The sequence below is a fragment of the Rhyacophila brunnea genome, unplaced genomic scaffold, assembly GCF_057557595.1.
Source record: "Rhyacophila brunnea isolate RB1 unplaced genomic scaffold, BYU_Rbru_1.0 scaffold_7, whole genome shotgun sequence".
NCBI lineage: Eukaryota > Metazoa > Arthropoda > Insecta > Trichoptera > Rhyacophilidae > Rhyacophila > Rhyacophila brunnea.
The window spans coordinates 18,275,339-18,289,363 of record NW_028233339.1 but is presented as its reverse complement, the minus strand read 5'-3'; the positions used below and the strand labels follow the sequence as shown (position 1 = coordinate 18,289,363).

Here is a 14,025-nt window from a genome sequence, read left to right as displayed (position 1 = left end):
TGATCATATAAAAATATACATTGCCTGACATCTGAAAGTAAATACTAAAATAAAAAAAATAGCTTCCCATCGTCTCAAAAACCCACTTATTTATAATTATTTTTATCATGTTGTAATTTTTACCTAAGACAATTATTTTCATTATGTCAAATTTTATGGTTTTTCGGCCAATCGCATATTATTATTATGACTATTTTATCATTTTTTATTAGTATTATTTTATAATTATTTTTAATGTTTCCGTTTCTAGACAATATATGAAACTCTGTTTATATAATAATTGTCTTACAATCTTCAATAACAATAACCAATTAATTAATAAGGAATGCAATATTTCTTCACATTCTTAAGTCTTATCAGCAGGATTCCCACATAATATTGTTGCAATGACCATCATGATAATTAATTTTATTGTTTTATGTAAATAATCTTTAATTAGCAATATATTCATTTTATGTATACCTATTCCAACGTTCTACTGGTACTTTCAGCGGCTGTCAACCAAATCTTTGCAAATCCTAAAAGTTCTGTAATTCTTTCGATATAAATAACTAACTTATCGTCACAAAATATCATAGAATAATTATCATTACTAACTATTATATCGACATCCATAGCATATCATAAATAATGCACATAATATATACATTAATTTGATTAAGTGACTTGTATGTGTTATATTCTCTTTTTACTTATAGGTACCGGTATAAATTAGTTGCACTAAAGCAGCTTTCAATGCACAGATAATGCTTGTGGTTTGTGCGTTGCTCTATAATAATAATATTATAATGTTTAATACGCTTCGAAACGATGTCCTCGCATCACACCAGCCAGGTGCGGATTTACCAGAGTACTATTGCAAACGAGTAATTTTCAGAAATTAAAGGTTGTAGAAGGAAAATACTTTTCTTACAGTATAACTGTTTATTACAAAAGTGCGAATGGACTAAATAAATTCCTACAGCTGTAAAATGTTCATCGATTAAAAGGAGGGACATGCTCAGCGTAGGTCAAAATGGAGCTTTTATTCTATTTTCAAAGCATGGTCCTGGACATTTATTAAACGTTGTAGATAATCTATCTATATAATTTTGAAACCGTATTATCCTTTATATTAAATTTATTATAAGCATTTGATGACTACATAAAGTATTTGTATTACATAAAATAGTATTCTTTTAAACCTCTCGCTCTAATGTTTTAGAATATAGTCATATTTCAGAACATAAATGTGCAGTGGTGTTAAGATTTTTTACATTTATTAATTTTTAAACGCATTTATTAAACCATCAGTATAATTTATGTCGACATTATTATAGTGAAATATTTACGATAACAAATTATATTGATAATCTCTGTGATCCCAAATTTGACAAGAATTAGGCATTTTATTATTCAAAAAATGGGTAATATTAACACATTTAAAGATAATTATAAAGATACTGATTATAAGCTATGTCTTTGACCATTTAAATTTGATAAACATTCCACGAATAATGATTGTTTTATAATAATTATTGACCTAAGAAAAAGGGAGTGTTTTTTTGAAATACGCCATTTCTTTTGGCATTCCCCAGTAGTTAAGCGACAACATACGGCCGTAGCCATAAATTGACAAACTAAACAACGTTTAAGGAATGTCCAGGATCATGCTTTTAAAATAGAATAAAAGCTCTATTTTGACCCACGCTGAGCACGACCGCCCTTCTTAAGTCAAAACATTTATTGTCGAATTACAGAAGAAATTTTAGAGTATGGAAAAGGGTATATCTTTGACAAAGTTTATAATATATATATGTAATCTCAATTAGTAAATAGGTATTCAATATTACTGAAGACTTATGAACCATTTTCAAAAGAAAACACAATTTGTGAAAGCAATTAATACAGTTTGTGACAGGGCATTGATATGTGATAAATTAGTTGTGGAATTGCATTTTACATAAAAAAGCGAAAATAATGAGAGCATTGAAACTCATGGGATATTACTTACGTTCATTTAAGAAATTAAACTTTTGTCAAATGCATGTTTTCACGCATTTTTAGTTAGGAAGGTAAAGGGGGCCCAATTAGTGCTTCGAGTAGACCCCCCCGAATGGTTTAATCCTTTAATCTGACCCTGGTACTATCGTCTGCTGTAAAGTACCTAACTTATTCATTTTAATTATTACTGATCTATTCTATCTAGATGATATTTCTCCAACTATTAAAATTTCACAAGTTTTTTGAAATACCTATAAAAAGCATGTCAACATTGCGAAAGCTGCAATGACATATTGTATATGTGTAAATATAAAAATAATAATGAACTAAAAATATCGATACAAAACTATCAGTGAGTTATTACTGAGATAAATTCAGAGCTTAACCGGATATTGAAGTAAATAGTTATAAAAAAACTATTGCAGCAAATATATATATATATATTTATTGTTCGTTGTATTAACTTTTCAATTTCAGGACTATTTTTTTTTATTCAATGCCAACTGATATGATAATAATTTACCGTATCTACATACATACATACAACTAGGGCTGTCACGTCGAAAGAAAAGGTATCGATACCTGATATTGGTATCATATCGACACTGGTATTGCATCGGAAGAAAAATATTAACATTTAAATAATAATATAAGACGTGCAATATTTTCTTCCTCATAAATATTGTTAATCAGAATATAATATAACTATCCAACAAAATTTGAGGCCAAAAATAATAATTAGTTGCAAAAAGTTTTGAAAGCAGCTAATCTCGCCGCATTTAAGGCGAATCTAACATCGAACCTAACAGAGGCACCTAGCGGAAAAATATAAAGCTTGCTCGAGCTTCAATATTGGGACCATACTTAAATAATATGTGATATAAATAAAAAGGATTTCAAGATACACATTTATATTTTTATAAAAATCGATGTTTTTTTTTTTAATAAATATGAAAAATTTTAAATCTATTAATTCGTCAAAAACCTCTACGATGCAATATAGAAAACTTAATAAAATATGTAATAAATATGACTATAAAATATTATGTCGTAATAAAATGGGATCCTTTAACAAATTCACATTCTAAAACATTTTTTTTAAATTGTTAAAAGTTTATCTTTGACAGAAGTAAAATAAAGAATATTTTTCCTTTTTAATGTTTACAGATACAATTATTAATTAATACATGATTTGATTACTCCATCTCCACCCACCATATATATGCAACCGCGGTTTATACACGGCCGCCTTCCATGATGCTATAAACGTGTCAGAATGAAAAGATTGTAGTGCCACACTAAACATGCTGCACGGGACTGATGTAGAAACCATGCACCTTAGTGATCACATAAAGAGTTTTCGAAAATAAAAAAAATCTTGACTTGCTCTTAGCACAGTTTAAACTGTAAATTATCAAAAAAATGTCTCAAATTGCAAGCTTCGTATTTTTCCGCTAGGTGCCTCTGGTAGCTAGAGGATTCGCCTTAATGGTATATATTTACTTGTTATGTGTTACTGATCACACTATGGGGGTTGACTTAAAACAACTACTGTCAAATTATTAACTTCAAAACTGTGTAGGTACGTATTGATCGATATAATAATATGTATAATTTACGTTATTATTATATTTATTAATGAACAAAAAAACGAAAAAAATATTAAAACTAAATACTTTCTATTCCACTGAAAATAATGGCAAAAATATTGCAAATATTTGAACGCATTCGTCATCGTCAGTCAACTACGAAAAAATCGGTGTGTGTACTTATGTACGCTCGTTAGAAGTTATACTTCTTTGGCGTAACAAAATAAAATAATCGCACACCGCGTTAGTCAAAATTCACATCAACCAAAAATATTCAAACAGTTAGAAAATAGTTTTCACATATACTAAATACCTATGTAATACGAAACAAAAGTAACGTACCTATCACACTTAAAAATATTAATCTTAGTTTTGACAGCTAATCACATATAAAAAGGAGTAGGTACAATTCACAACGCGAAAGAATATTTTTCACCAAGCAAAATAATCACTCCTTATTTTATGGTCACTATGGTCGGCTATGGTCACATCATTGCGCGAGACGTCATGTTTCAGATCTCTCAAATAATAAAGTATGATATAAGATAGAATTGACGTTTTAATAGCCCCATATCAATAACAACTAGAATAAAGGAGGGCCGCTTATTGGACTGCCGCTGGCTTATTTCTAGACACTTTAACTTATATCACTAAATAAATTATTTAATTATTTCTCGTTGTTTTTATTTTATTTTGGCCAACAATAATAAATTCGTTTCCTAGGCAACGGAACAATTATTCTACGTACATATAATAATAAACTCGCTGCCTAGGTAACGAAACAATTCTAAACTATAATATTATACTGTATAATCGTCACGATTGCATTATCATACTGTGGCGTAAAGGCAGTACGTTCGGCTGATAACCGAACAATCGTGGTTCGAATCCAGTCGAGTGCGATTTTTGTCGTGTGAAAAAATAAATTATGTGTTACATGTCACACACCAAAAATTCACTCTGATTTGATTTTCCAAACGCGCCTAAAGAAGTATAACTTCAAAAAGTATCGAATGATTCAATACTGACAACAAAACTATCGAAATAAAAATATCAATACTTTATTGACGGCCCCTACCTACAACTACTTACCATACACTATGTACACGTATGTTTTTAATATTAATATTTATAATGCGGTTATGAATAGTAGGTTTTGAAAATGGCCGGTATACTTTCTAGTTGAACCCATTATCAACGTTTTAATCATAACATAATCACCTCTAAAGTGTTGAAACAAGATAATCTATATTATGTGTATCTAAGCTAAAATACATGTAAGTACACACAGACTGGTAAAAAGAACCTTGATTGTACTGATTATTATTTTTCTGTAACTCCAAACTTGCGTCAAAGACTTGGTATTAGAGATTTTTTAACATCTTCATGACTTATAAAAATAATTTAAATATATGAATTTTATCAACATACTTAGTAGAAATCAATTTCCACTAATTATTAGAACCTATTTATTGTCCAATCCGTAAGTAATAATAAATAATGAATATAGAACCTAGCAAATAATTTTCAGTAAATGATATGAAATCTACCACCTTACATAATATTATTCAAACCATGAAATTATACAATGGCTTGTAAACTTTTGCCGCTACACAGTGTTGCCAACCGTACTATAATTATAGTATTTGTACTATAATTTTGGTCCGCGTACTATGTACGATATAAAATAGGTATAGTACGCACAAAATACTATAATTTTGAATTTCGGAAAAAATATGTAAAAAGTACTATAATTTCGCAATTGCCATGTCTACTGATATTTTTTGATAATTTTGGCAATATACTGAATCTACTGATATTTTCTGGAATCTACTGATATTTCTTCATTCTACAAAATTCCGTAAAACTTCATTCTCTAAAAAGGAGCCGTCTTTGAAAATTTGGGAATCTCAAATTTTTTCTCCTAAAAAAACGAGCCGACCATGAAAAATTGGGAACATGCGGCCCGCGGTAAAATATTTCTTCTAAAAAAAACGAGCCGACTATGAAAAATGGGAACCTGCGGCCCGCGGCGCTACACATTCTACTAAATTGTCCGTTATTTTTTTTCTGAGAAACAAAAAAACCTATACATTTTCAACAGATGACAACGCGTACTATATTTTATCCCCAAATACTATAATTTTTGAGGCTCTGTACTATAATTCCACTTTCAAAATATGGCAACACTGCCGCTACATAAAAGTGCGTGGATAGTTAGTTGTATGAAAGTTTTCAATCTCAATGCACGTCTACGCCTGCAGATATTTCTTTCAAAATAAATGTAATTTGGACAGGCTAAATCGTACACATTTGCACGCTTTAATCGAAACAACATTTCACGCGTCGATACTTCCTATAAGCGGCCTCCACATATGACATCATACGATTTTGACTATTTTAACCCCCCCCCCCCCCCCCAAATATTTATCCTTAAATCCCCGATCCCCAAAATTCTTGTTTACTTTGTGAAGTCACATTTTCTCTGAAAAGAGTGTGACGTCATATATGGACAGCCCCTAACACAAAAGTTTTCCCCCGAATATCATTCATTTGTCAGTACGTTTCCCAGAATGCATCAGCAAAAAATATTGTCATTTGTATAAAAACATTTGAAATGTTTAACATTATAAAAGTTTGTAAATTGTTTTTATAGTATTTGTACAATGTTAATTTGTCAATGGACAGGTGTATTTTGGTCTGGACTAGGCATTAGCATTACATATGAATTCATCAGTCGCGGATTTCAAACATGCCCATCGTGGATGCCGGGGACCTGGAATATCATAGGTAATTAAATATTTTAGTAACCATCACAAAAGTTTTCGGTGACAGTGATTTGAGTTACCCCATCTCCAACCGCCATATATATATGCAGTCGCGATTTGTGCACCCCCGACTTCCATGACGCTATAAACGTGTTAGAATGAAAAGATTTTGGTTCCACACTTCCTTGTCCCGAAACGAAGCTGCACGGGACTGATGTAGCAACCATGCAGATGTTATAATTGTTATGTTCTTTATTTAAATTAAATCCTAATTTTACTCGCATGAAATTCATATTATATATCAGTGGTGTACAACAACCGGCCCTTCGCGCCATTCATGGCAGCCAATAAATTTTGGGGAAAAAGTCTTACCATACGCTAATAATTATACCTAATATAGAGTAAGAATTAAGACGGTACTTCAGTGAAACGGCAAATAATTTTCAACTATAGGTGCGACGAAATTTCGGACTGGCTGGCAATCGGAGAGCGAAAGTCGAGCTGTGAACACGTCAATTTGTTTTGTGATGGCGACGGGGGAATTAATTCTTAAATCGTGTAAAGATGACTAAAAAACTTTACCCATTTACTTGAAAAAGAAAACATGTCAATGAATATATTATTATTATTAGTAATGGAACAATAAACATAACATTAAATGGACTCGTGTTGACTTTTTAAGACAAATTATGTTCTGTTCTGCACGCGTCATTTGCACAACCTTCGCGTCGCGTAGTCACGATCGTTTTAGACCGTGCCACAGCCCATTCATCAGTGAAACGGCAAATAATTGTCAACCATAGGCGCGACGAAATTTTGCACTCGCTCCCATTCGGAGAGAGAATGTAGAGCTGGAAACACGTCATTTTGCTTCGTGATGGCGATGGCCGTAATAATTCTTAAATCGTGTAAAGATGACTTAAAACGTTACCTATTTACTTTAAAAAGAAAACATGTCAATGAATATATTATTATTGTTACTGATAAAACAATAAACGGAACACTACAGTCGTTCTATTCTGTCTTCACTGTTATACCAAGAGTTCTTCATGATGAATACAAAGCATTAAAAATTAATTTTGGATTTTTCCAAACTTTCCGGTGTCTGCAGCTCACCAGATACATGTTTTCTAATTATTACAAACAGTGGGTCCATTTCTTATTTAATATGTTAAGACTTTGGAGAGAATATTTATTATATTAGTATCTGCGAAACTTATATCGACGGTAAACCATATTTTATTAACGGAAATAGTGTTCCTAATGTTGCAAAATAGTCGATAATTATTATCCTTTAAATAAAGTTGTACCTAATCGAAAAAATATAACGAATTGCAGCATTTTCCCTCGAATTTAAATCATTCTGTCCAGAATCAAAGACTACTTACTCGTTACTTTATTTTAACTCCTGAAAAATGGATATTGCCACTCTTGTAAATCAATGTTTCCTATATCTTTATCCAAATTTAAATTAAGTATAGTATTTTCCTTTCAGAAACAAAAATTCAAATCTTTAATATATATCGGGTGTTTTCTAGGGTTCGGCACAAAAAAATACGTTTTTGAAAATAATTGAAAAAACTGTGTTTTTCAAGACAAAAAGGACACCTCCGAAATAAAGAATTATCATTTTAAATAAAGGACGGATGGTAACTGTACTTTTGACCCGTGCATTCCACGAACAATTAAAACAAAATCGATTGAAACTTACCTACTTTAGATAAATACTGAAAATGACAAATTACATATTTAAAACGTTCACGACATGGCATAACAAATAAGAGTAGATATACATAAATAAAAAAGTACACGAAAGCACACCGGATGAACTAAGTAGACCTTATCTTAAAAACTTATAAAACAACGTCCACCTAAACTCAGTCTCACTTAAGTGGAATATATCAATATCCAAGGCGATTTGATTGGACACGGTTATTGCCCGCCCAATTGGCATTACCAATGGCAGGTTAGTTCTGCACCTTGGGAGAACAAACAACGGATGCTCCCGATTTCTAAGATAATTACAAGCGACACACAACACATACATATACCGCTAAATATAAAAAAATATCTTCTAAACTTTAAACTACAGTACGTAAGCACACCTTAGAGAAAGTCAGTCGGATAGCGCAGTGGATAATATTCATACAGCCTAAAGTTAATGAGTCTCAAAAATTTCTTCTGAACCCTCTCCGTCATAATTCCGTACTTCAACTGATGGGGAGCCCATCTCTCAAGCCTGATTCTAATAAATTCTTATAAATTGGCTATACTGATAAAAAGGTTGTGATTCACTGAAGTTAAACAATAATTTTATAATTAGTACCTAGTCTACTTCAGATTATAGTAATTTCCAATGCTTTTTGCACTGCTTCTGCAAAGTTGCACTTTGGTTCATTTATTTTATATAAAAAGAATGTAATTACATATTTAAATTACTTATATAACAAAAGATATAGGTACTTAGCTCTTGTTAAAATAAAATTTGGAAGTCGCATCTGCATACATACATAATAATAGTAAACATATTAATAATATATTGTAGTATTGCTCTCAAACATCATCGTGCACGTGTCTTCTAGTATAAGTACCTATACCATAATATTATACATACTCACAAATTGTATTTAGATTTTCATTTTAAGATGATTCAGAATTATTTCACCACAGTGAGTAAATACTGCAATAGTGTAATAAACAGATAAGCGGTTAAGTACATCAAAGTTATAGGTACTTTATACCTGTATAATCTCTGTGAAAAAGGATGGGTTAATTAATAATTATTGTTTCAAATACAAACTCGGTGGATAATATAATATTATTTCAGTATTAAATATCATTTAATTGATGCCAGGGTCGATTCATTGAAGGCTTATTCTTATTAATTTTATATTTCACCGGTTCAACTATGAACGATTAATTATTTATCAATTAAGACCTAATTGGTATTTGAATAGGAGTATTTTATATTATGTTTATGTAATTAGGTAAGTTAGGTTGGTACATAATTGTTTATTCTGTAGTTAATATTATGACAATCAATTTAATAACCACTAGTATAATATATTAGTGCTATACAGAAACATAATAATAAATTATTGTGAATCGAACAGTATGAAGCTAATAATTATTAATATTATTATATAGTGATGTTGATGTATGCAGTGGCGCACCCAGGATTTAATATTGGGAGGGGCCCAAGGAGGAGAATATAAATTAGTCCCATAGGCTCTTTTTCTTCTTCACAGCCTAATTTCACGTTTATCGGTTATTTGTCTATTGCACTCGGTGTACCTACACCATGGTCCCCACGTCCTGAAACGGGCCCTCAGGGTAGGATATTTTGCGGGCCCCCTACCTACCGCTAAGATTAAAGGCAGTGTGAAACACTACATTACCGTTTTTCAAATTGTGTTTTAGTTCAAATTAAGGGTACTTATACAGCGAATTATTGGCGATTTTTAATACATCTACTTTAATAATGGAGCTGTCGAGTATCGATACATAATAATCAAAAAATATATTGCACAATTATATAATTGAAAATGTTCATAGCCATGAAGTATAATAGCGCCGCAGGCGACTTTTTTTACTATTAAAGCTAATTTATGATGTGTGTTTATCTCACTTATCTGGTCAACCCGACACGCCGGGCCCCCCACAGCCCGGGCCCCCAGGATAGAGCCATGTCAGCCCTCCCCAGCCATGACCTACGCCACTCCGGAATTCGGGTGGACACCGAGAATTTTTTGACAGTTCCATTAGGGATTGGGTTTCTAAAAAAACCTGACATTAGTGTTTCGAAATTTTTGTGTTAGAAATTAAAATCTAAGAAATTTTTCTAAAAAGGGTGCTGGAGAATTACAAATCATTTTTTTGCCGTGTTTTTATTTGTCTAAGCCCAAAGTTTTTTTGCCGTGTTTTTATTTGTCTAAGCCCAAAGGTATAGGGCTTTCAGTTTCAATGTTTAAAATCATTCTGATAATTTTCATGTTTGGGGGGTGCCAGGGCCCCTTGGCTCCCCCCCTGGGTGCGCCACTGGATGTATGTATTATGTAACCAAATGAAAAATATAGTGATATAATGAATATTTTATAATAATAAAAAAATATAGTCATACTATTTATTGAACAATCCGACCCGAAGTGTCTAAAAAAATATATTATTTAGGTACCTATTTTATGAGTAGTAATTATTGCACATTTAATGTTAAAAAATATATGAGAGAACAATAAAAACTACCCTGTGTTTATTACAAACATAGTCAGGTCAAGGATGGTTGCTGACCGGGTGCCAACCCAAAATTGTTATCCGCAATATAAAAATATATTTTAATTCTCATGAAAATATTTAAATAATAAGAAAAATTATCTCGTCATGAAACAATATTTTAATGTGAACAAAAATGCACCACGATTTCTTTTACTATAATAATAAGAAACAAGTTCATTAGAAAAATACCCATTAATATTTTATAATTTGATGACTCAGTTAATTTTTTGGCTACAAGGAATTATATTTTATTTAAAAAAAAACAATGTATGTGTATTATTATAATAAGATACTGACCCGTTATATTGAGAATTGCTTGAGAGAATGCTTTTAGATAACCTATACATATTTGTATACAACTGCAATGCAACTCATTAGTCATATTATTACGATCGGTGTATGATTTTATTACTATGTGCCAATGTTTATCTATATTTGCGTTAATTCTTCGATTTCCCAACCTTCCACGGTATGCAACATTGCACGTGTACATAAGGACCTACTTCATAACATATTTATAAAATGAATTTGATATTGGTAAATTATATTTTGAAAAATAAGTTAAGTAATAAAAATAATAAATTTTGCCGCCCTCCGAATCCTACAGACTGGATGGTACGCACCCCCAACACTGAATTTAAATTATAACATTATAACTTATGGAGGAAATCTAGGCTATTTTTTTAAATTCAATTAACATCTTCTATGGGATATTACATATAGGTAGGTAATTAGTTTGATTATGGAGGTAACTATGTTATTATTTTTACGCAGGTACCACCCAAATCAAATCACCAAAGTAAACAACGTTATATCACGGCATTTCATAATAATTATTACCATGTCCTTTTTTAACTGAACATCATTATTCATTACAATATATATTACTTAAACCTAGTTAATAAAATATAGTTAGTTAACTTAACTTTATTTTTTAGTTTAACTTATTATTATTAATTTAACTTAACTTTATTTTTTAGTATATTATTTATGTTAAATTGCTATGTTTTGGTTTATGATGCGACTAAATACCCACCATAAAAAGGGAGTCTTGCAATACCTATACACTTCAAATTCATTTTAATGAAATAATGATACTTATAATAACAGTATATCATTATTTCAGAAAATAGTTAGACCATAATAATATGGTCTAAAAATGTTCTGAAGGCTGTCTGGCATACCTATATCAATTTTAAAATTCTAATCGATTTAAATGTGTCCATCTTTCATTTGAATTAATTTTTCGCCTCTCATCATCGTCAGACATAATATAGCAGCCAACTAGGCATATTAAATATACAACTGACAGAATATAATATTATACTCATTGCATACATAAACACTAATATGAAAATGTCCACAGTACCTAACTGATGATGCCAAAAGGAGAAACCCGGGTTGCTAAACATATTTCAAATGAATAAGTACAAAATTTGATTACAATTTTAATTCAAATCTCATCAAACAGCCTGTGTTATTTTTTTTAAATATTATTTTTGTTTTAGTTACATACCTTTAAAACTTTACTGTGCCTGGTATATTGTAATGCCTTCAGAGAACTTTCAAAACAATACAGATAACTTATCAAATATACGGTCGTATATGTGATCAATTTGCACACCATTAACCAAAAATATTAATTAAATGAAAAATATGCACTCGGCGTGTCGTAAATTATTAGTGGCGCGTTTTAAATTAAAAATCACACTTAAGATTTATTCAAACTATCGTTATAAAACCTAACTGACACTGTCACTCGATAAACGTCAATAATAATTACGTACTAAACAAACTTTCCAAAGTAATTAAACGGCAACGTTACAACAGAACAGTTATTCAAATAAACACACAAACCACATCGTTAGAAGCGATTTTTTGCTACTGTGAGTTACTTCTCTGCGATAGTTTGATATTAATGGCGGGATTTTAAATCGAAATTTCGATCTCTTTTCCGTGATGACAGAAGCAAACGCTCTCTCAATAATGCATGAGCTCCGTCCGCGGCAGCGTTTTGTCATGTACTAAACAGATAGCGGATGGCGGGAGTAAGTTAAATCCACCATGATTTTTGAATACCGCATGCTTGCTTAGTGGCGCGCATGTCCCGCCATCTGACGTGAAATTCACAAACTAGCGAATCCCAAAAATAATAATTATAATTTCTAAATACAAGCAAAGGGCAGATAAGTCGAAAGTTCTTTTCAGGAGAGCCAAAATTAGATAAAACATTTTAGGCAACTTTGTATGAGATTTCCGCGTGGAGTACTATTCAGAGGCGTTAGTTACTCCGATTTATTTCGCCATTTGCGCAATATGATCAATTTGGTGTATTTAATTGTTTAAAAATTTGTTATAAAATGACTTAATATTTTCCTTTTTCTTTCGCACACAATATATCCTGAAACTATACTGCACATGATAATTTTATAATACCAGCTTTGCCAACAAATGAAATAATAGACCCATTGAAAATAATTACAAGATAAAAAGAACTTTTTATATACTTACAACGTTTTTAAATTTTCTGTTGAATCATATAAACTTGACTTGACTAGCTTAATCGATCAAAAAAATTTGTACTTGATAGAAATACTGAATAATGAAATGTCATTTCATATTGATTTCCATAGTAACGCACGTATATATTATGTTAATAATTTAGTTGTTAGGACCCCTTTGTAACCAATAATGGTATCGAAATAACTTTTCACAGAATTAACTAAAAAAAATGAATTCAATTCTACAACTATGGCAAAAAGTATTAAAAAATGCATTGGCGTCGTGCTCTGATATATTCTAAAAGTTTCAAATGTCTAGCTAGTCGGGAAGTTAGTTAAAAATCGATTGCAAGATTTGTACCGGACAAATAAGAATACGACCGAAGAAAAACGTTGTAAAATACACTCGCCTTTTCCTATAAACAACAACTTTTTTAATTCTAACTAAAACATAGCCATTGCCTAAAACTGCATTTAGCCAATGGCGAATTAAGCTACTTAGAGGCCCTAGGCGCTTATTCATTTCAAAATTATTATTCATTTTAGTATTATTTTTCTAAATTCATGACAAGTCTGGAGACCCCCTTGCGACATTTGGGCTATGCGACATAAGCTTTTAGTAATAGAGTTGTGATGTAAGGATTTTTTTAACACTTAAAGGCGTCAGATTGTGAAAACTTTCGTTTCAGCTACAGAAACTTTCTGACATAACTATATTCCATATAGGTCACCTATCTTCGTACATATGTAATTTAATTACTGACGTTATCCTATCTAAATATTTTTGTTCCGTACAAATCTAATAAGATCAGTTTTTAGGTACCGCTTTACCGGATAAGAATATTGACTGCCCGAAGAGTTTTCTCAACAATAATAAAAAATACGAGAAAAATTAGACATTCACCCTGTTAA

At 31.1% G+C, this 14,025-nt stretch overlaps 1 protein-coding gene across 1 annotated transcript in view; it reads right to left on the bottom strand.

The window, feature by feature from the left end:
- Positions 1-12,287, bottom strand: part of cv-2 (crosveinless 2-secreting protein) — a 298,622-nt gene extending 286,335 nt beyond the window's left edge. Inside the window, exon 1 of the mRNA XM_085957671.1 lies at positions 12,129-12,287. Within this exon, the coding sequence (XP_085813797.1) occupies positions 12,129-12,239 (111 nt within the window). The 5' untranslated portion in view covers positions 12,240-12,287. The remainder of the gene's footprint in view (positions 1-12,128) is intronic.
- Positions 12,288-14,025: the final 1,738 nt, after the last annotated feature.